A 22,739-nucleotide genomic window follows, 5' to 3' on the forward strand; every position below is an offset into this window, starting at 1 on the left:
GCGGAAAGCTAAATATATTATTTTGACCATCCAAATGTGTTAACAATTTGGATACATATGTGAAATAACTGGCTCAATGTGGCCTGCTATATTTTCACCGCAAAATATACAAACACTAGAGGAAATGAGGGTCAACAAAGAGACAAAATGCATCACCTGTGATAGTCGTGGAGATCTAGAAAACCTATAGCAGCCCTAGAAGTGTACAAAAACAAGTTACAAATGTATAATACAGCCAACCTATTCATAATAATATCAAATAAACAGAAAAGCCAACATAGTATAGTAGTAATAGTTTAAGGGGGATGGGGATGGAATCCCAGCGGCCGATATACTGGAGGTCAGAATACCGACACCAGGATCCTGGCCGTCAGAATGCCGGCAGCAGGGCAAGTGCTAGAAAGCCCCTTGCGGGCTCAGTGGCTCGCTGCGCTTGCCACAGGTTCTATACCCACTCTATGGGTGTCGTGGACACCCACGAGTGGTAATAACCCTGGCGCAGCTGTCAGCATTCTCGTCGGTCGGAATCCCGGCATCGGTATTCTGACCACCAGGATCCCGACCGGCGGTAATGTTATCTTAAACTTAAAGAAGGTTTTATAATGCTGATGCTATGCTACAATATCTTACATCCGTCTCGCTGCCTTCACGCAAGTTAAACGTCAAGTCGTGGTGGATGTCTGCCATAAATTTGTTGGAATATTCTGGGTACAGTTCCAATACCTCCAGTAGTCCTCGTAGAGTGAGATACTGAAGATCACAGTATGTCAAAGCCTTCACATCGGCATTCGTTTTTACCACCTGTTCCTTGCTGGAGATATCAGCACCAATTAGATCACCCTTCCCTGCAGAGGGCACACGGAGGAAAGGGAATAATATCTGTAAAGCTTTGTACTATGTTTAAATATATTTACACTAATAGTACAAAATATGGCAAATGTATGTCTCAATATACTGTACTACCGAGTTAATGTGTAACTCCTTCCCTACACACATAGGAAGCATCCATTACATGGGCTCAGCCAATATTGTCACATCACTTTATTGTCAAAGGCTTTATTGTATTAGTAGAGGGAACTAGTTTCGCCTGTGCGATGGTCCTGCACAGTGGCTGCCCGCACTATGCAACAAACTTCTCCTCTCAGAGGAGTCCCATAGAGGATCCGCCAAGCTGTACGACACCTAGCACAATAGATTCTGTGGACAGCACTGTCAGTCAGTCTGCATCACTGTCCTCTGGTCCTAGTGGCTCCTTTTTACAGCATGGCATACTTGACAACGTCATGCTGCAGTAAAGAGGAGCTGCAAAGAAGAGCAGGCACTGTGTGCATAAGACAAAGAGAGAAGTGAGAGGGGAATGGAGGGACACAGGAGCTGCTGGAAGGATAGGGAGGGTGAGCTGATGGAGGGACAGAGGGGGAGGTGATCTGTTAGAGCAGTGGTCTCCAGCCTTAATTGGGGTGTGAGCCACTTTCGGGAATTAAAACCACTGGAAGAGCTACCCCCTCGCCCCAATGTGCGCGCATTCCTATGAAAGTGGGTGTGGCCTCAGAAACGTGAGTGTGGTCTCACAAAAGTGGGTGTGGCCTCGCAACAGTAATCCCCCCAGTAGTGCCAGATACACAATTAATGCCCCCCAGCAGTGCCAGATACACAATTAATGCCCCCCAGCAGTGCCAGATACACAAGTAATGCCCCCAGCAGTGCCAGATACACAAGTAATGCCCCCAACAGTGCCAGATACACAAGTAATGCCCCCCAGCAGTGCCAGATACACAAGTAATGCCCTCCCAGCAGTGCCAGATACACAAGTAACGCCCCCCAGCAGTGCCAGATACATTAGTAACGCCCTCCCAGCAGTGCCAGATACACAAGTAACGCCCTCCCAGCAGTGCCAGATACACAAGTAACGCCCCCCAGCAGTGCTAGATACACAAGTAACGCCCTCCCAGCAGTGCCAGATACACAAGTAACGCCCTCCCAGCAGTGCCAGATACACAAGTAACGCCCCCCAGCAGTGCTAGATACATTAGTAACGCCCTCCCAGCAGTGCCAGATACACAAGTAACGCCCTCCCAGCAGTGCCAGATACACAAGTAACGCCCCCCAGCAGTGCCAGATACATTAGTAACGCCCTCCCAGCAGTGCCAGATACACAAGTAACGCCCTCCCAGCAGTGCCAGATACACAAGTAACGCCCCCCAGCAGTGCTAGATACACAAGTAACGCCCCCCAGCAGTGCCAGATACACAAGTAACGCCCTCCCAGCAGTGCCAGATACACAAGTAACGCCCTCCCAGCAGTGCCAGATACACAAGTAACGCCCCCCAGCAGTGCCAGATACATTAGTAACGCCCTCCCAGCAGTGCCAGATACACAAGTAACGCCCTCCCAGCAGTGCCAGATACACAAGTAACGCCCCCCAACAGTGCTAGATACACAAGTAACGCCCCCCAGCAGTGCCAGATACACAAGTAACGCCCTCCCAGCAGTGCCAGATACACAAGTAACGCCCCCCAGCAGTGCTAGATACACAAGTAATGCCCCCCCAGCAGTGCCAGATACACAAGTAACGCCCCCCCAGCAGTGCCAGATACACAAGTAACGCCCACCCCAGTAGTGCCAGATACACAAGTAATGCCCCCCCAGCAGTGCCCGATACACAAGTAATGCCCCCCCAGCAGTGCTAGATACACAAGTAATGCCCCCCCAGCAGTGCCAGATACACAAGTAATGCCCCCCCAGCAGTGCCAGATACACAAGTAATGCCCCCCAGCAGTGCCAGATACACAAGTAATGCCCCCCCAGCAGTGCCAGATACACAAGTAACGCCCCCCCAGCAGTGCCAGATACACAAGTAACGCCCCCCCCAGCAGTGCCAGATACACAAGTAACGCCCCCCCCCAGCAGTGCCAGATACACAAGTAATGCCCCCCCAGCAGTGCCAGATACACAAGTAATGCCCCCAAGCAGTGCCAGATACACAAGTAATGCCCCCCCCAGCAGTGCCAGATACACAATTAATGCCCCCCCCCCCCCCCAGCAGTGCCAGATACACAAGTAATTCCTCCATTAGTAGTACCTGAAGTAGTAATGGCGCTGACATCTCCTGCCTGGCAGCTGCGTACGGGGGAGTGGGGGAAGCACTTCTCCCTGTGCGCCTATGAAGGGCAGCAGTGGGAGCACCACGGTGGGCAGCACTTCGCGCTAGAGGTGCGGGAGGGGATGCCGGCCTGGCTACGGGTGCTGCTCTCGCTGATGCTACTCACTGCCACAGAGGCGGCTCGGCGGCAGAGAAGGAGCAGGCGTGGTGGGTCCAGTCGGTGCGCGATCATTTGAAATATGGCTAGCCAATCAGGAGCCGGCGCGTGAGCTCTGATTGGCTGATGGCTGGCCCCATATTAATATGCACCCACCACCGCGAGCTACTTAAAAAGCGGTGCCGAGCGATGGGTTGGCGACCACTGTGTTAGAGGGACACTATGGGGTGGGTTAGCTATTGGAGGAGCACATGGGAGGTGAGCTACTGAAGAGTCATTCCAAGCCAAATTATCACAATAAAAACATAACTTTTCAACCCCACAGTCTGAGATTTTTGTGAAATTTGGTAGGATGGCAGATGACCTAAAGTTACTTTAATAGTAAAAATTTAGCCTTCAGTGATACAGTGTTCATGCAACCGGGTTGCAAACATGACAAAAGATATAATATTTATGCTTGCAAGGTCAACTAAACAAAATCATAACTTTGCTTCTAATTGTGGTACAACTTTCATGTTAGTCTTGTTTTGAAGCTAAGGGACCATAGTTTTCATAAAAAAATGTTTTAGATTTAAATATTGACTTCTACATTTCAAAGTCACATGATGTGACCTTGAATATCTAAACTAGTGTATTTTTTATTTGTTTGTACATAAAGTATGTTATACAGTAAAATACAATCTCTCTTTGGCATTAGTTTCATTTTGGGATGCCTTTGGGAACAGGAATAAAAAAAAAATCTGTAAATTATAACATTCAATGAAATACCCAATTGTGATTACGAGATTTCTGTACCATAGAATGATAAATAATGCTGTATACAATTCTGAGGAAAACCTACAAGTCAGTTCCTCCTCCTTCTCCTCCTCAGCAATGCTTTTTCTGTGTTTTTGGTGTCCACAGCAGGTAGCATGTAGGTTCGTCCAGTTGCAGTCCAAAGATTAACCTTAGTGAGAATGTGTTCTCTTGGAATGTTCAAGATGATGGTGATGGACCATTGGGATGTAGAAAACTGATTAAAACCTCCTGTGATGTTGCATGAATATTCATGACACAACCTAACTAACCACCAAGCATCATTATAGTTGCAAGTCACAAATCCTTTTATTTCTTCTAAATGCAATTTTTCATATGGAGTATTTGTTTCCTTTACCTCACTGGATGAGTCTGTAGAAAACCTCTTCATTATTAAGCTATTCCGTGTTCCTGGTATGAATACATAAATGTTTGAGTTCCAGGTCTATCTTCTTGCTTCCTCATGTCGGTTGTGTAGCAACTTTTCATTCTTCATTATTTATTTTTGACACACATTTCCAAAGTTCATATTCTTGATATTGCCCTTTAGCCAGTCACACAGTTGTCTTGGAGTCATAACTTGTTCTGTATAAAGACGTTAAACTAGCTCTAGCTGCTATCCTCTTAACAGTTCTGCCAAGTCCATCACATGAATTCTTCTCATGAGATGTGGCAATCCCAAAATCAACTTGATGATGTAACAAGTTTGAATGCTTTTTCTGTTTTTGTATTGAGCTGCACACCCATCCCAAAATCAACTTGATGATGTAACAAGTTTGAATGCTTTTTCTGTTTTTGTATTGAGCTGCACACCCATCTGAGAAATAATATATCTTACTTACATTTTGTATACGTTGTTTTAGAAATTGAATGAGATGTTGTTGGAATGTACAGTATATACAGCTACTGAATTGTGCTGCAGACAATCTGAAATGACAACTAAGTTTGCAAATGTTAATTTCCCTGCTTTCCTTTCTCTGTAATAAATGGCAAATGGGTGAATTGTGGCTTGGGCATTATTCCAGTGAAAACCTTGTATCTCATCTTGTCGAATGAAACAATAATTTTTAGCAGTCACATATCACAATGATTTTGCCAATATCTACATTATCCTTAAGGCTTTTCAGATATGACGATTGATGAACAGCAATGAAAGCGTGGGTGTTAGGGTCTCCTGCCCTGTGCTGCCACGTCGTCATGGCAACCGGGAGACAAGTGCTAGTGGAGTAACCTGAGCGCAGCTGATACTCCGGTTCGGGTCTTTTGCTGTGCAGTGGTTATAGGCTCTGTGCACGGCAGGGGATCCGGTGCTGTTTTTTGTGCTCACAGTCTGTGAGGTCTAAGTGGGGCGTGGACAGTACCTGCTTTATAAGGCCTCTTTTCAGGGTAAGCAGATGCTGCTGAATCTCTGTTGGTTAGTCAGTTCATGAAAGTTAGCCAGTACTGTGTAGCTTTGTATTTGTTTGTTGCTTACTGCAAATAGGCCTGGGGATTTGGTATTACACTCTGCCAATCCAGACCTAGCAGTAAGACTGGAGTCAGTCGTTTAGCTTGCTGGGGTTCTGTTATTACTCTGTGAACTTAGCAAGTTTGCGGCTGTATTCTAACACTTGCCTGTCTAATCCTGTCTCACTGTGCTAGGTGTCAGGGGTCAGTTTAGTGGCAGTAAGCTTAAACCTGTGCACTGCAAGTGAGAATCAGGATTGTGGAGGCTCTCCTTGGGGTATATTTACTAAGATTCGTAATTTCCGAAAATAGGTCAAAGTTCAATCACGAATGACATCGACAGTGTAAAACTGCAACTTTTTGAATTGATTACGATGGATTTACTAAGCTGTCGTATTCGTATTTTTCTTTGCTTCCGATGTCGATGTCATTCGTTTTTTTTTACCTATTTTTACGGCAGTGATTAGCAAAACACTGCCGTTTTTTTTTACAATCAATCTCGGCCGGATCTGTGTGATCCGTGCTGGGGTTCTTATTTTTTTTTTTTTTAATTAAACAATGTAAAATCCCAAAAAAAAATGCGTGGGGTCCCCCCTCCTAAGCATAACCAGCCTCGGGCTCTTTGAGCCGATCCTGGTTGCAGAAATATGGGGAAAAAATTGACAGGGGTTCCCCCATATTTAAGCAACCAGCATCGGGCTCTGCGCCTGGTCCTGGTTCCAAAAATACGGGGGACAAAAAGAGTAGGGGTCCCCCGTATTTTTAAAACCAGCACCGGGCTCCACTAGCTGGACAGATAATGCCACAGCCGGGGGTCACTTTTATACAGTGCCCTGCGGCCGTGGCATCAAAAATCCAACTAGTCACCCCTGGCCGGGGTACCCTGGGGGAGTGGGGACCCCTTCAATCAAGGGGTCCCCCCCCCCCCAGCCACCCAAGGGCCAGGGGTGAAGCCCGAGGCTGTCCCCCCCCCCATCCAATGGGCTGCGGATGGGGAGGCTGATAGCCATTTGTGATAATGAAAAGATATTGTTTTTAGTAGCAGTACTACAAGTCCCAGCAAGCCTCCCCCGCATGCTGGTACTTGGAGAACCACAAGTACCAGCATGCGGCGGAAAAACGGGCCCGCTGGTACCTGTAGTACTACCACTAAAAAAATACCCAAAAAAACACAAGACACACACCGTGAAAGTATAATTTTATTACATACATACACACATACATACATACTTACCTTATGTTCTCACGCAGGTCGGTCCTCTTCTCCAGTAGAATCCAAGGGCTACCTGTTGAAGAAATTCTACTCACCAGATCCATGGGTCCAGGCTCCTCGGCAAATCCAGGGTTAATCCACGTACTTGAATAAATAAAAAAAAACGGTGTCCCGACCACGAACTGAAAGGGGACCCATGTTTGCACATGGGTCACCTTCCCACGAATGCCAGAAACCCACTTTGACTTCTGTCTAAGTGGGTTTCTTCAGCCAATCAGGGAGTGCCACGTTGTAGCACTCTCCTGATCAGCTGTGTGCTGCTGTCCTCACTGACAGGCAGCACGCGGCAGTGTTACAATGTAGCGCCTATGCGCTACATTGTAACCAATGATGGGAACTTTCTGCCCTGCGGTTGACCTAAAGTGACGTCACCGCTGAGCAGAAAGTTCCCAGCATTGGTTACAATGGAGCGCATAGGCGCTACATTGTAACACTGCCGTGTGCCGCCTGTCAGTGAGGACAGCAGCACACAGCTGATCAGGAGAGTGCTACAACGTGGCACTCCCTGATTGGCTGAAGAAACCCACTTAGACAGAAGTCAAAGTGGGTTTCTGGCATTCGTGGGAAGGTGACCCATGTGCAAACATGGGTCCCCTTTCAGTTCGTGGTCGGGACACCGTTTTTTTTTATTTATTCAAGTACGTGGATTAACCCTGGATTTGCCGAGGAGCCTGGACCCATGGATCTGGTGAGTAGAATTTCTTCAACAGGTAGCCCTTGGATTCTACTGGAGAAGAGGACCGACCTGCGTGAGAACATAAGGTAAGTATGTATGTATGTGTGTATGTATGTAATAAAATTATACTTTCACGGTGTGTGTGTCTTGTGTTTTTTTGGGTATTTTTTTAGTGGTAGTACTACAGGTACCAGCGGGCCCGTTTTTCCGCCGCATGCTGGTACTTGTGGTTCTCCAAGTACCAGCATGCGGGGGAGGCTTGCTGGGACTTGTAGTACTGCTACTAAAAACAATATCTTTTATTTTACAACAAAGGCTATCAGCCCTCCCATCCGCAGCCCATTGGGTGGGGGGGGACAGCCTCGGGCTTCACCCCTGGCCCTTGGGTGGCTGGGGGGGGGGGGACCCCTTGATTGAAGGGGTTCCCACTCCCCCAGGGTACCCCGGCCAGGGGTGACTAGTTGGATTTTTGATGCCACGGCCGCAGGGCGCTGTATAAAAGTGACCCCCGGCTGTGGCATTATCTGTCCAGCTAGTGGAGCCCGGTGCTGGTTTTAAAAATACGGGGGACCCCTACTCTTTTTGTCCCCCGTATTTTTGGGACCAGGACCAGGCACAGAGCCCGATGCTGGTTGCTTAAATATGGGGGAACCCCTGTCATTTTTTTCCCCATATTTCTGCAACCAGGATCGGCTCAAAGAGCCCGAGGCTGGTTATGCTTAGGAGGGGGGACCCCACGCAATTTTTTTGGCAAAAATAAGCACTTTCCCACCCCTTCCCACTGATATACATGCACGGATCTCATGGATCCCTGCATGCATCTCAAATCACGGAAAAAAAAAGCAGGTCTGTTTTTTTTTAGGACTTTTTTACGAGTTGTAATTTTTCACGGCAGTGTTTTGTGTTTTTTTGCTTTGCACTTCTTAGTAAATGACCGAGATTCATATCTAAACAGGCGTAATTTGACCGATGGTGTATTCATTCGTAATTTTTTACCTGAACTAGCAAAAAATTACGAATGCCCTCATCACTGCCGTGATTAGTGTTTAGTAAATGACCGAGATTAACCGAGATGACACTTTGAAGAAAAAACGGCATCTCGGTCAAAATCGGGAGCTTAGTAAATATACCCCCTTGTGTCTATCATTCCATCTCTGACCAAGGAGTTTACTGCCACACCCGTTGGTAACCCTTTAGGGTTTTGCTGTTGCCCTTAGCAACAGCATTTCGGGTTCTCTACGTATTAAAACACAACATCTTGCTTTTTACATCTGAGCAGTTCTAATACAAGGGAGATACCCAGTTCCTTAGCCTCTGGGCTTCTCTGTTCACTGTGTGTGTATTTTGTTACCCTATCACCTTCTGTGTACGTTATGTCATATTCCCCAGTTTGTCTGTGAGTCCATTTGTTTTGCATAACAGTTCAAACACCAGTACATTCCTGCAGACACTGGAGTGCATAACAGTTCTGACACTAGTACTTTCCTGCAGGCACTGGTGTGCATAACATATTCAGCAGCCTAATACTCCTGTTAAAATTTTGTGGGAATATGGAGCATACCCCTCAAAATACGTTGCAACAGGTGGTCGATCAGGTGCAGGTCCTGACTCGGCAATTTAATGATTTGTCCATTAAAATGCACACCTCCCAGGCTGCTGGCGGAGCTCCCGCAGCAGCAGCACCTGCAGGGGTTAAGGAGCCGAAAGTAAATCTCCCGGATCGTTTTTCTGGAGATCGCTCGCAGTTCTTTTGTTTCAAGGAGAGCTGCAAGCTATACTTCCGGCTTAGGCCTCAGTCTTCTGGGTCGGAGATTTAGCGGGTGGGCATAGTGATTTCCTTGCTACAAGGAGACCCACAGGTCTGGGCATATGGGTTGCAGCCTGACTGTCCGTCGCTTAAAAGTGTTGATGCTTTTTTTACGGCACTGGGCATGTTGTATGATGACCCTGACAAGACGGCCTCAGCCGAGGCTCAGATTTCGATCCTTAAGCAAGGGCGAAGGCCAGTTGAGGTTTACTGTACGGAGTTTCGGAGGTTGGCCCATGATACCCAGTGGAATGACCCAGCCCTGAGACACCAGTACCGAAGAGGTCTTTCTAACCAGATAAAGGACCAACTGGTACAATATCCCTTGCCTGATAGCTTGGATCAGCTCATGCAGTTATCCATCCGGGTGGATAGACGGCTGAGAGAGCGTAGGCTTGAAAGGGAGACTGAGATTTCCTTCCTTCCCAAGGGAACCTCAGACTCTGAGGAATTTTCTGAGGAGCCTATGCAGATTGGGGCTACCCGCCTCTCCTCGCGTGAGAAGACGCGGAGGAGACAGCAGGGGTTGTGTTTGTACTGTGGGAATAAAGGTCATGTGGTAGTATCATGCCCAGAAAAGCCGGAAAACTTCAGGGCCTGAGGGTGATGGGAAATATCCTGTCAGGCCAGAAGTCAGAATTTCCCAAGAAGACTTTTATCATTCCGGTGACCTTGAAGATCCTCGGTCAAACTGTCAAGACTGAGGCCTTTGTGGACAGTGGGGCCGACGGGGTTTTTATGGACCGCCAATTCGCCCTAAAACACTCTGTTCCCTTAGTACCCTTGGCATCGGAAATTGAGATTTGTGGGTTAAACGGGGAACCATTATCCCAAGGTAAAATTACCTCTTGCACTAGCCAGATTTCTTTGTTTATTGGAGCCACACACTCTGAAAAATTGTCCTTTTATGTGACTGTCTGTACTTTTGCCCCATTGGTGTTGGGGTTACCCTGGTTAAGGGCCCACAATCCTCAATTTGACTGGGTCTCTGGGGAGATTCTTAGTTGGGGTACTGATTGTTTCAGGAGTTGCTTGAGCCTTCCAGTCAGGCTCTCGCAGCTAAGTTTGCCAGGATTGCCAGGGTGTTATGCAGATTTTGCGGACGTGTTCTCCAAAAAAGTTGCAGAGGTACTACCTCCCCATCGCCCCTATGACTGTGCCATTGATTTGTTGCCAAATGCTAAGCTTCCCAAGAGCAGGTTGTACTCCCTGTCACGTCCTGAGACTCAGGCTATGGCAGAGTACATTCAGGAGAACTTGGCTAAGGGATTTATCAGACCTTCACAGTCTCCAGTTGGGTCGGGGTTCTTCTTCGTGGGTAAAAAGGACGGTTCGTTGCGACCCTGCATCGACTTCAGGGAATTGAACCGTATCACGATTAAAAACTCATACCCACTGCCTCTCATTTCGGTCTTGTTTGACCAGCTTCGTACTGCCACCATTTTTTCTAAGATTGACCTACGCGGTGCGTACAATCTAATCCGAATAAGAGAGGGGGATGAATGGAAGACTGCCTTTAATACCCACTCAGGGCATTATGAATATTTGGTGATGCCTTTTGGGCTCTGTAATGCCCCGGCAGTCTTCCAGGATTTCATGAATGATGTGCTCAGGGAATATTTGGATAGATTCTTAGTTGTATACTTAGATGACATCCTAATCTTCTCCCATTCCCTGGAGGAACATCGGAAGCATGTACGCTTAGTCCTCCAGAAACTCAGAGACCACCGGCTTGGGGCGAAGCTGGAGAAGTGCGAATTTGAAGTTCAGCAAATCGCATTTCTAGGATATATTATCTCCCCAGAAGGTTTCCAAATGGAGGGTTCCAAGGTACAGGCAGTCCTGGATTGGGTGCAGCCCACTAGTTTGAAGGCGCTTCAGCGTTTCCTGGGCTTTGCGAATTTTTATAGACGATTTATCGCTGGATTTTCGTCTATAGTGGCGCCCTTGGTGGCACTCACTAAGAAAGGGGCGGATGTTGCTCACTGGTCTTGTGAGGCTAAAGCGGCTTTTGCCCGTCTCAAAAGGGCATTTGTTTCGGCCAAGGTGCTGCGACACCCAGATCCAGAGCGTCCTTTTGTGGTGGAGGTGGATGCCTCTGAGATGGGTATTGGGGCAGTGCTTTCTCAGATGGGAGTGTCTGATAATCGCCTTCATCCCTGTGCTTACTTTTCCCGTAAATTTTCGCCTGCCGAGATGAATTATGACGTGGGTAACCGGGAATTGTTGGCTATTAAGGATGCACTCGAGGAGTGGAGACACTGGCTTGAGGGGGCTAAGTTTGTGGTCTCAATTCTCACTGACCATAAGAATCTGGCATATTTAGAGTCAGCGAAGCGTCTCAATGCCAGGCAGGCACGATGGGCTTTGTTTTTTGCTCGCTTTAATTTTTTGATAACATATCGCCCTGGGTCAAAAAACATCAAGGCTGATGCGCTCTCGCTGAGTTTTGCTCCAATCCAGGAGACCACCGAGGAGCCGTTGCCCATTGTTTCCCCATCATGTATTAAAGTGGGCATTACCCAGGACCTCTTATCATTAGTCCTTAGAGCACAGGAGCAGGCTCCTCCAGACCTTCCGGTAGGTCTTTTGTTTGTGCCTCCTAGGTTAAGACAGCGAGTGTTCCTGGAATTCCATGCCAAGAAGTCGGCAGGTCACCCGGGTATTGCCAGAACTCGGGAGTTGCTATCTAGGGCGGTGTGGTGGCCCTCGGTGGCTAAGGATGTGGATCAGTGGGTTCGGGCATGTGACATCTGTGCCCGAAATAAGACTCCTAGAGGGGTTCCTGTTGGCCCATTACATCCACTCTCTATCCCATCTAAGCCATGGACCCACATTTCAATGGATTTTGTGGTGGACTTGCCCAAATCCTCGGGGATGACAGCCATCTGGGTTGTCGTTGACAGGTTTTCGAAGATGGCGCACTTCGTTCCACTGGTTGGGCTGCCATCAGCCAGACGCCTGTCTGAATTATTTATGCTGCATGTTGTGCGTCTCCACGGGTTGCCACTTGATGTGGTCTCTGACCGCGGATCCCAGTTTGTGGCCAAATTCTGGAGGGCATTTTGTTCCGATCTCCAGATTTCTGTCAGCTTGTCGTCAGGCTACCATCCGCAGTCTAATGGGCAGACTGAAAGGGTGAACCAGTCCTTGGAGCAGTTCCTCAGGTGTTATGTCTCCAAGTGTCAGACTGACTGGGTTGCTCATCTGTCCATGGCGGAGTTTGCCTATAACAACGCGGCTCACTCTGCTACAGGGATCTCTCCCTTCCTTTGTGTGTATGGGCATCATCCTAAGGCCAATTCTTTTGACCCCCTGGACTCCACGCCTGGTGGTTCCTCTGTGGTTTCGGTCCTTAGAGGTATTTGGCGGAAAGTGAAGAAAGCCCTTGTGTCTGTGTCATTAGTGACCAAAAGGGTTTTTGATAAGCGGAAAAGACCCTGCAGCTTCAAATTAGGAGACTTCGTCTGGTTGTCTACCAAGAATTTGAAGTTGAGACAGCCATCTCATAAGTTAGGGCCCCGGTTCATCGGCCCTTATAAGATCACCAGGGTTATCAATCCGGTGGCATTTCAGTTAGATCTGCCCCGTTCTTTGGGTATCAATAAAACATTTCATTGTTCCCTTTTAAAACGGGCGATTAGTAATCCTTCTTCCAGTGGAAGACCTTCCCCTCTTCTGATACGTGGCCAGAGGGAGTTTGTTGTTGAAAGGATTCTTGACTCCAAGGTGGTTCGGGGTCGGCTGTCATTTTTGGTGCACTGGAAGGGGTATGGCCCGGAGGAGCGGTCGTGGGTGCGCAGTTGTGATCTTCATGCCCCCAGACTGATACGCTCTTTCTTCTCGCAGTTCCCCGATAAACCCGGTGGTAGGGGTTCTTTGACCCCTCGTCAGAGGGGGGGTACTGTTAGGGTCTCCTGCCCTGTGCTGCCACGTCGTCATGGCAACCGGGAGACAAGTGCTAGTGGAGTAACCTGAGCGCAGCTGATACTCCGGTTCGGGTCTTTTGCTGTGCAGTGGTTATAGGCTCTGTGCACGGCAGGGGATCCGGTGCTGGTTTTTGTGCTCACAGTCTGTGAGGTCTAAGTGGGGCGTGGACAGCACCTGCTTTATAAGGCCTCTTTTCAGGGTAAGCAGATGCTGCTGAATCTCTGTTGGTTAGTCAGTTCATGAAAGTTAGCCAGTACTGTGTAGCTTTGTATTTGTTTGTTGCTTACTGCAAACAGGCCTGGGGATTTGGTATTACACTCTGCCAATCCAGACCTAGCAGTAAGACTGGAGTCAGTCGTTTAGCTTGCTGGGGTTCTGTTATTACTCTGTGAACTTAGCAAGTTTGCGGCTGTATTCTAACACTTGCCTGTCTAATCCTGTCTCACTGTGCTAGGTGTCAGGGGTCAGTTTAGTGGCAGTAAGCTTAAACCTGTGCACTGCAAGTGAGAATCAGGATTGTGGAGGCTCTCCTTGTGTCTATCATTCCATCTCTGACCAAGGAGTTTACTGCCACACCCGTTGGTAACCCTTTAGGGTTTTGCTGTTGCCCTTAGCAACAGCATTTCGGGTTCTCTACGTATTAAAACACAACATCTTGCTTTTTACATCTGAGCAGTTCTAATACAAGGGAGATACCCAGTTCCTTAGCCTCTGGGCTTCTCTGTTCACTGTGTGTGTATTTTGTTACCCTATCACCTTCTGTGTACGTTATGTCATATTCCCCAGTTTGTCTGTGAGTCCATTTGTTTTGCATAACAGTTCAAACACCAGTACATTCCTGCAGACACTGGAGTGCATAACAGTTCTGACACTAGTACTTTCCTGCAGGCACTGGTGTGCATAACAGTGGGTCTGTAATTGAATTAACATAGAAATTAATAATTCAATAACATTTTCGGAGAACTTGACCAGTGTCTCATGTGTGCAGGTCTGTGATGTAATCCACTTCTTGACGGAAACACTTTTAATGGCATTCTCTTCTAGTATATTTTCCAATAAGGTCCTCAACTGACCACATTCTAGGGATTCACCACATTCTTGGAAGAAACACTTAATTTTGGGTGGATTGCATATCATATTTGCCAGATAGTGTTGGTAAGTAGATAGGTGATAATCCTGGTACTACATTAGTTTATTTAATTTGCACCCTTCCATTAACTGTTTCACATTCTGATGTAAAGCACAAGCACATACAGAGTGTGCACCATTTGCTCCATCAAGAACACAGTGTTTGGGACAGAATTGTATACAGCATTATACAACAGTCTATTGCACAGAAATCTCATAATCACAATCAGGTATTGATTGTGATATGTATAATTTTCTGATTTCTTTTTACTCCTATTTCCAAAGGCATCCCAAAATGAAACTTATACCAAAGAGAGATTGTATTTCACTGTATAACATACTTTATGTAGAAAAAAAAGATTTTTTTTTTTAGATATTCAAGGTCAAAGGACACATCATGTGACCTTGAAATGTAGACGTCAATATTTCAATTAAATACTATTTTTTATGAATACTATGGTCCCTTAGCATCAAAATAAGACTAACGTGAAAGTTGTACCACAATTAGAAGCAAAGTTATGATTTTGTCTCATTGACCTTGCAAGCATAAATTTTACATCTTTTGTCATGTTTGCAACCCTGTTGCATGAACCCTGTGTATAACTGAGGGCTAAAATTTTATATACAAAAGTAACTTCAGGTCATCTATCATTCTACCAAATTTCATGAAAATCTGATACGGTTGGGTTGGAAGCTGTGATGATTTGGCATGAAATGACCCTGAAGGGACATGGGCAAGGAGCTGCTGAAGGAACACATTGTGCAAGAGCTACTGGCGGGACATGGATGGTGAGCTGCTGGAGGAACACAGGGGGGGTGAGCTGCTGGAGGGCCATGGGGGGTGATCTGCTGGAGGGACACGGGGGGGGGGGGGGGGGTGGCTGCTGGAGGAACCAGGGCCATCTTTTCTTATGGGCTCAATGGCCAGTTTCCAATGGGCCCCAGGAGTATAAGGGCCCCATGCTTATAGCTTAGGGTCCCCTTTTTCCAGGGGTACCAAATTTTTGAAAATCGGCCCTGGGGTACCAGAGATATCCAACTTCAAAGCAGTGGGCCCTATCCAAACCTGTTAATGGCTCTTCCCAGCCAGATATCTTGGGTTCTTTTTTAGAGTTTGTATGAGGGTATACTCCAAAGCTGGGACTGTACCCTTTCAGTGGTAATGGCAGCTTGTCTCTACTATACCCAGTTCCAGAGATATCAGCTTTCCAGCAGCTGGTCTCTGCTCCAGCTCCACACGCCTCATATGCAGTTTAATATTTTCAGCTCCTGAATTCTGATTTCCAAGTCCCCAGTACCTCCTGAAAGATGAGACTCTGTAGTTTTTTATCCAATTGAAAGCTAAGAAATCTTTTTTTAGGAACTGGAGATATCTGAGGTCAAGCAAGCTGCCCTCCCACCGGAAAATGAGAATATTAGCTATAATACAGTTGTCTACTACGTTTCTTGACCATTTGTTTCTATACATTCTTCCACTATTAGTTCTCACCAAGAATGGCCAGCACCATGTTGTCCTTCAAAACTTCCAGAGACCCTGAACATACAAAGTAGTTCGCCTGCAGAGCATCTCCCTGCCGTAATAGGTATTCTCCGGGGGCACAAAAGGAAGTCTTGATGTGCAGGGAGAGGGCCCGTAGGCATCCACGGCTTGCAGGTTCAAAAACTGGAAGCTGCAGAATATCCTTGTTGAGATGCATCGCTATATCGGCACGTAACTCATCTGGAAAATCTTTTAGCAGCTGGAAGAGGAAATATGTTTATTATTTATTTATGGTATGAAGTCTTTAGCTGTTCTATATTATCAAATGCTAGAGAGTGATAAAAAGGAGATACCTTTGTATCAACATATGACTCTTTATCCATGGTTGTCCCTACATTGCTGCTCGACTGAGCTTTAACCACCCAGCAGTATGTCTAATGCTGTGGCACACTTATGTATTTACTATTATTTAGCGCACACATATTCCATAGAACATTACAGATAAAGCTAATTTTGATAGTTTGTGTCGTTTGGACCTCAGGCAAATTGCTTAGACTTCTGGATCGAGAATAAAACTGCTGGATGATAAGAAATCTCTTAGGTCTCATGCAAAGTTAGATTGAATGCTTATCATGCAAAGCTGGTTATATATGTAAGATGCTTCCAGCTTTACGAGCTAGCATATTCATGGAGACAAAAGAAGTATATGTGCCTGTATTATGTCAGGAGGTGGTTATAGTAAATGCTACACACATGGCCAGCCCCAGGCAGATTACGTATGTAATACCGGCGGACGGGATGCCGGCTGTCAAAATCCAGACAGCAGGATCCTGCACACCAAAATGTCGACAGCGGGTGAGCGCTAAGAGTCCCCTTGTGGGCTCGCTGCGCTAACTGCGGTGCGGGCACGGTGGCTCGTTGAGCTGAGCACAGGATCTATTTCCACTCTATGGGTGTCGTGGACACCCACGAGTGGGAATAGCCCTGGTGTACCGGGCTTACGGCTGGCGGCATTGTCAGCTGTCGGTATTTCAGCATCAGTATCCTGAACGCTGGGATCCCAACAATCGGCATTTTAACTGCATCCCTCCCCAGGCACAGTCCAACTGAGCGGCCCCACAGGGCGCCTCCCTTAGTGGCCACACCGATTTTCTTATGGTACATTCCCTCCCCCTGCCTGATAAGTGTCTAGCTACCCGCCCTGCCTCCTAGTTGCCACCCGCTCGCCCACTATACTGGCTGAGACAGTGATAACCAGGCTGGGATCCAATTGGGCAGGCCTAGGGGAGGGGGGTGCTTACAATGAATGTACTGCTGCAGACACAGGTGCTTCTGATGTGACATTACCTGGGATCCGGCAGCTTTTAGATATTTAGGAAATTCTGGGTTCAAAATTTCATGAGACTGTTTAAAACAGGTTATTGCATTTCAGGTTGAAATTATGGCTTAAAATTGTCATTTCTAGTGGTTAGAGAAACTAATTCATGAACTGAACTGTGAGCAATTTGATCATCCATAGTTAAATGAAGACCATGACAAATCCAGGCTCCCATAATGTTGAGTATACAGTGTTCCTTCTCTTTTACAGTGCTAATGTTTGCCCAAGTCTTTTGATATGTTTCAACATTTAATGTCTTTTAATATTGTGTCTAAATAAATGTAAATTTAGGTTTTACCATATCCAGTTACAAGCGCTGTTTATACCTATTCTTCCATCAGCATTTTCTTTATCTTATTTTTTAAATCTTGGAAACCGAACTTCTGTGGGATATGAAAAATGTACCCAATCACCGAACCCACCTCAGCTTTGTTTTATATTATTTTCCACATGCTACACTACTATGAACATATCATTTCCAGTCATAAACCATATCCAATGTGATGTGCCTTTACTCTGATGCCACCACAGACGAAAGTTCTGTGGGCCTAATTCAGACCTGATCGTAGATATATATATATATATGATAAAAAATCTCTAACATGCGGGGGGATGCCCAGCACTGGGCTAGTAAGCCCCACATGCTGGGTCCTGCCCCCATCCCCACCGGCATACGAAAGCATCGCATGGACAAGTTTTTGGCCGCAGTGGCTGCGTGTGACATTACACAGTCACCGCGGCCTGCCCCACAAACGGGCTGGACACATCTCCGTTGTCCAGACCACACCCCAAACAATGCAGCTGACACGCCCCATGAGTCCCACTGTTTGTCAATCAGGCAGAGGTGATCGCACAAGTGAGATGCCGGCTGCTGCGCGTGCACACACTTCACTGGGCTTCAGCCTGCGTGCGCTGCCGCTGTCCTGTCAGGCAATTGGCTCCTTCCTCTGAATTAAATTACTTTCGAAGTTAAAGGACCTGACACAAACCAAAAGGCCTTCCTAGGCCTAAATTAGCATTGACATGCTAATGATAAACTCATAAATGCTAACAAAAGTTTTCCTGTTGCTGTGATGGCCTGTGGATGACTAACATATAAAGTTTATATCGGGAAGTTTAATATGTTCTACAAGCTATTGACATAAGTAAAGTACAGTAATGCTGTAAATTTTGTTCAAGTATCAAGCAACATGTTTAGCCAAATATTTTTTATTTTTTTATGTTAAATATCTCTTACCTCATTGGCATCAATGCCATTATTGACAGACCAGGTTGTCTGGAAGTACTCTAGCATACGTTGTTTAAGCTGCTGAGGCAGACGGTGAACACGGATAAAATCCTTGAGGTCCTTCATTCGTGTATGGTACAGAGAGCGGCGGGAGTACATGCGTTGGATGATGGCTGTCACATTACCAAAAACTACAGCATGCATCAGGGCTGCAAGAGTAGGATACCATAATGACACAGGTAATTAATACATACTATAACCCATTAGCTTTATTCTAGTGTAACTTTGTTAAAACGCCTTTGTGTACCTTTCCTTGTCTAACATTGTATTTAGCTGAAAGATCTGCACTAAACCAGAGCAACCACTTTCTTTCATTATATAACCTACACACAGTATAACATACACCAGCCAAATACAACTGATTGATTCCTGTTCAGTGCCAATATTGAAACTAAATGCAGTTTTATTAAATAATCCCAAGGGAGAAACTGAGGATTCATTACTAAAATTACATTTATGTTAAGGCAGCTGATACCTGTATAAGCCTAATGCCACATAAGTGGCTGTTCTTGGCGCCGATAGGTGGTTTCATCGTTTTTTTAAGTTTAAATAGTGGCCAGTTAGCCTATCATAATGCAGAAAGGGAGGGTTTTAGGAGTTTATTGAAGGGAGAGTAAGGTTCATTTACAGAACCTCATCTTTCCTTCAGGATTCCACACCTTTTTTTATTTTTTATTGTGTTAATGTTGTCTGTCATGTTGTGATTTGTGTCTTATTCGTCTTACTTGAATTAATTTGGTATTAGCAAGGCTCAGCTGGGTGGAAAAGCATTGTTTCTCAGATTCCAAAGGGAGGCACAGGGTGAGCTGCCTCTGCTCAAAGGGGGGACCTGGGATCTCTTTTAAGGCTGGACCCCACTAGTGATAGGCTTACAGAGTGGGGACAGGGCCGTTTCTACAGGCGGGCGCCCGACGCAACTCCTGCTGGCTGCTGTTGCCTGCTCCGTTATGTCCCCTCCTCCCACCCATAGTAATCCACTCGCTGGGCAGAGCTTTGCTAAATGGCGCGGTTGTGTCTACCCCATCATTAATTCCATTTTCTCTTACAGTACTGCTTGATTCAGCCTTAAATACTGTAGGTCTCACATTAATCATGAGAGTAAGGAGACATCTAGACTCTCTTTATTATAATAGTGAATGTTGTGTCTTTCAAGGCTTTCAATACAGAGCTCAAAGTTCAAATGGATAACTACCCAGCATAGGCGTAGCTATCGTGGGTGCAGGGTAAGCGGCTGCTAAGGGGCCTGGCCAGTGATCACAGGGCTCAACTGCACCCAATAAACTGCACCATGCTTGGCATGCTGGGAATGAGTGACAACCTTGGACTGCTCCTCCCAGGAAGAGACAGACCACCTAGGGCAGCTTCATCCTCCCAGGGTCAGAAACTGACGAGGGATGGCTAACAGTGGGTTATCCATCAATGGTCACCATTGATGATGCCATTGAAGGATAACCTTGATTGTGTAAAACCATCTGTAAGGTTTCCATCGATGGTCACTCCTGCATTACTGTACAAGAAAATGCGGGCCAATTGGAGCCCAGGGGTGTGGCTTCACGGGTGTCAGGGGGCGGGGCTAAGCTCCGTGACCTGAGACTTTTAGAATAAAAAAATAAAAAAATTAGGTAGCACTGAACCATCGATGGCGGGAAATCATCGGTTCTCTCCCATCAATGGTAAAGTATTCCACATTGGTCATCCTATGGCCATCCCTAAGACTGGCACCGACCACACCAGGACTAGACTGCCGCAGCCGAATACCTCAGAGGACAAGCTACTGACAGGGAAGGGTGTGTGACCAGCGTCTAGCTGCCGCCCATCACCCCCCTTAGTGCAGACAACAGAACTGGCCAACAGCATCACACTGGGAGGAGAGATATGCTGCGGAGACTCTCTAACAGCTTGGGGGGGGGGGGGGGTGCTGTGGGTGCTATTTGCTCTCGGGGGTGTTAGTTTTCTGGGGGAGGATCAGTTGGGGGGGGGGTTGTTGTTTGCTAGGAGGTCAGCACTGATCTAGCTACACACCTGCTCCCCAGAATATTTTTTGCTTCCCCTGTGAGTCCCAGGTAACCCTAATCTTTTTAAGAAGCTAATCTGCAACACTACATACAGTAGCTGCAGCCTGTAAGAATTTTAATCCACCTGTACTGACTTGATGATTAATGGAATAATGACTATCTAACATACAATCACACATTTTTGGTTCCCCTACTGAGATAATGACACATTTATATGTATATTATATTACTTATCTATATAATATATCTATATATACACATGATATATAATATAAATGTAATTATCTCAGTAGGCGACCCAAAAATGTGGGATTTAAAATTTTGGATAAGGGATACTCAACCTGTATAGGTATATTCCAGAACTCTGATCTTTTTCATCAGGTTATGGCAACCATTGATATTATGGAGTAAATGTAGGCATTGGTGAGATCCAGGGAACACTTATCCTTAGTTGCAAGTGGAGTTACAACTGAGATATATGTGACACTGAATCGCCTGTAGTTGCTAAAATTAGCATATGCAGGCTCTAACACATGTGCAGCTGCTAAAAATAGCTAAATCTATCTGCAGAACAGACTGATATGCAAAGCGGAATTAGAACACGGAATTAGAGATGTGCGGCTCAATTCTCCAAAAATCCAAATTCACATGAATTTTGTGGATGTGTTCTGAACCCAAACCAGTCCAGATCCCCTAAGAAGATATGATCCGAAGCGAGTCCCTGATTGCAAAAATGACATCATTTTAGCTGTTTTTATCGATTTTTATCACTATATTTTAATCAAATGATTATCAATTTTTTTAACCACTTAACTGACGATTTATTTAGCCGAAAACCGCTCCGAAATTGTCAGGTTTTTTTTTATGAGTGAATTAGGTGAAGAACATGACTTTAACCCTATAACAAATGATTTTAGTAAAAAAAAAAAAAATAAGAATTTACTCACCGGTAATTCTATTTCTCGTAGTCCGTAGTGGATGCTGGGTACTCCGTAAGGACCATGGGGTATAGACGGGCTCCGCAGGAGACTGGGCACTCTTAAAAGAAAGATTAGGTACTATATCTGGTGTGCACTGGCTCCTCCCTCTATGCCCCTCCTCCAGACCTCAGTTAGGGAAACTGTGCCCGGAAGAGCTGACATTACTAGGAAAGGATTTGGAATCCAGGGTAAGACTCATACCAGCCACACCAATCACACCGTACAACTCGTGATAACTATACCCAGTTAACAGTATGAACAATAACTGAGCCTCTCTCAACAGATGGCTCATACAATAACCCTTTAGTTAAGCAATAACTATATACATGTATTGCAGAGAGTCCGCACTTGGGACGGGCTCCCAGCATCCACTACGGACTACGAGAAATAGAATTACCGGTGAGTAAATTCTTATTTTCTCTGACGTCCTAGTGGATGCTGGGTACTCCGTAAGGACCATGGGGATTATACCATAGCTCCCAAACGGGCGGGAGAGTGCGGATGACTCTGCAGCACCGAATGAGCAAACTCAAGGTCCTCCTCAGCCAGGGTATCAAACTTGTAGAATTTTGCAAAAGTGTTTGAACCCGACCAAGTAGCAGCTCGGCAAAGTTGTAAAGCCGAGACCCCTCGGGCAGCCGCCCAAGAAGAGCCCACCTTCCTCGTGGAATGGGCTTTTACTGATTTAGGATGCGGCAGTCCAGCCGCAGAATGTGCAAGCTGAATGGTGCTACAGATCCAGCGAGCAATAGTCTGCTTTGAAGCAGGAGCACCCAGCTTGTTGGGTGCATGCAGGATAAATAGCGAGTCAGTTTTTCTGACTCTAGCCGTCCTGGAAACATAAAGTTTCAGGGCCCGGACTACGTCCAGCAACTTGGAATCCTCCAAGTCCCTAGTAGCCGCAGGCACCACAATAGGTTGGTTCAAATGAAACGATAATACCACCTTAGGAAGAAATTGGGGACGAGTCCTCCGTTCTGCCCTTTCCATATGGAAGATCAGATATGGGCTTTTACATGACAAAGCCGCCAATTCTGACACACGCCTAGTCCAAGCTAAGGCCAAAAGCATGACCACTTTCCACGTGAGATATTTTAGCTCCACGGTCTTAAGTGGCTCAAACCAGTGGGATTTTAGGAATCCAACACAACGTTAAGATCCCAAGGTGCCACTGGAGGCACAAAAGGGGATGAATATGCAGCACCCCTGTAACAACGTCCGAACTTCAGGCAGTGAAGCCAGTTCTTTTTGAGAGAAAAAGGGATAGGGCCGAAATCTTGGCC

The 22,739-nt window shown here is 46.3% G+C and overlaps 1 protein-coding gene across 1 annotated transcript in view; it reads right to left on the bottom strand.

The window, feature by feature from the left end:
- The window catches only part of KCNH4 (potassium voltage-gated channel subfamily H member 4), a 385,378-nt gene that overhangs the window by 23,656 nt on the left and 338,983 nt on the right, over positions 1 to 22,739 (bottom strand). The window contains exons 9-12 of the mRNA XM_063959424.1: positions 18,411 to 18,610; positions 15,805 to 16,054; positions 631 to 845; positions 157 to 195 (exon numbers count right to left, since the gene is read on the bottom strand). Of these exons, the coding sequence (XP_063815494.1) occupies positions 157 to 195; positions 631 to 845; positions 15,805 to 16,054; positions 18,411 to 18,610 (704 nt within the window). The remainder of the gene's footprint in view (positions 1 to 156; positions 196 to 630; positions 846 to 15,804; positions 16,055 to 18,410; positions 18,611 to 22,739) is intronic.

The sequence above is a fragment of the Pseudophryne corroboree genome, chromosome 3 (genome assembly GCF_028390025.1).
Source record: "Pseudophryne corroboree isolate aPseCor3 chromosome 3, aPseCor3.hap2, whole genome shotgun sequence".
NCBI lineage: Eukaryota > Metazoa > Chordata > Amphibia > Anura > Myobatrachidae > Pseudophryne > Pseudophryne corroboree.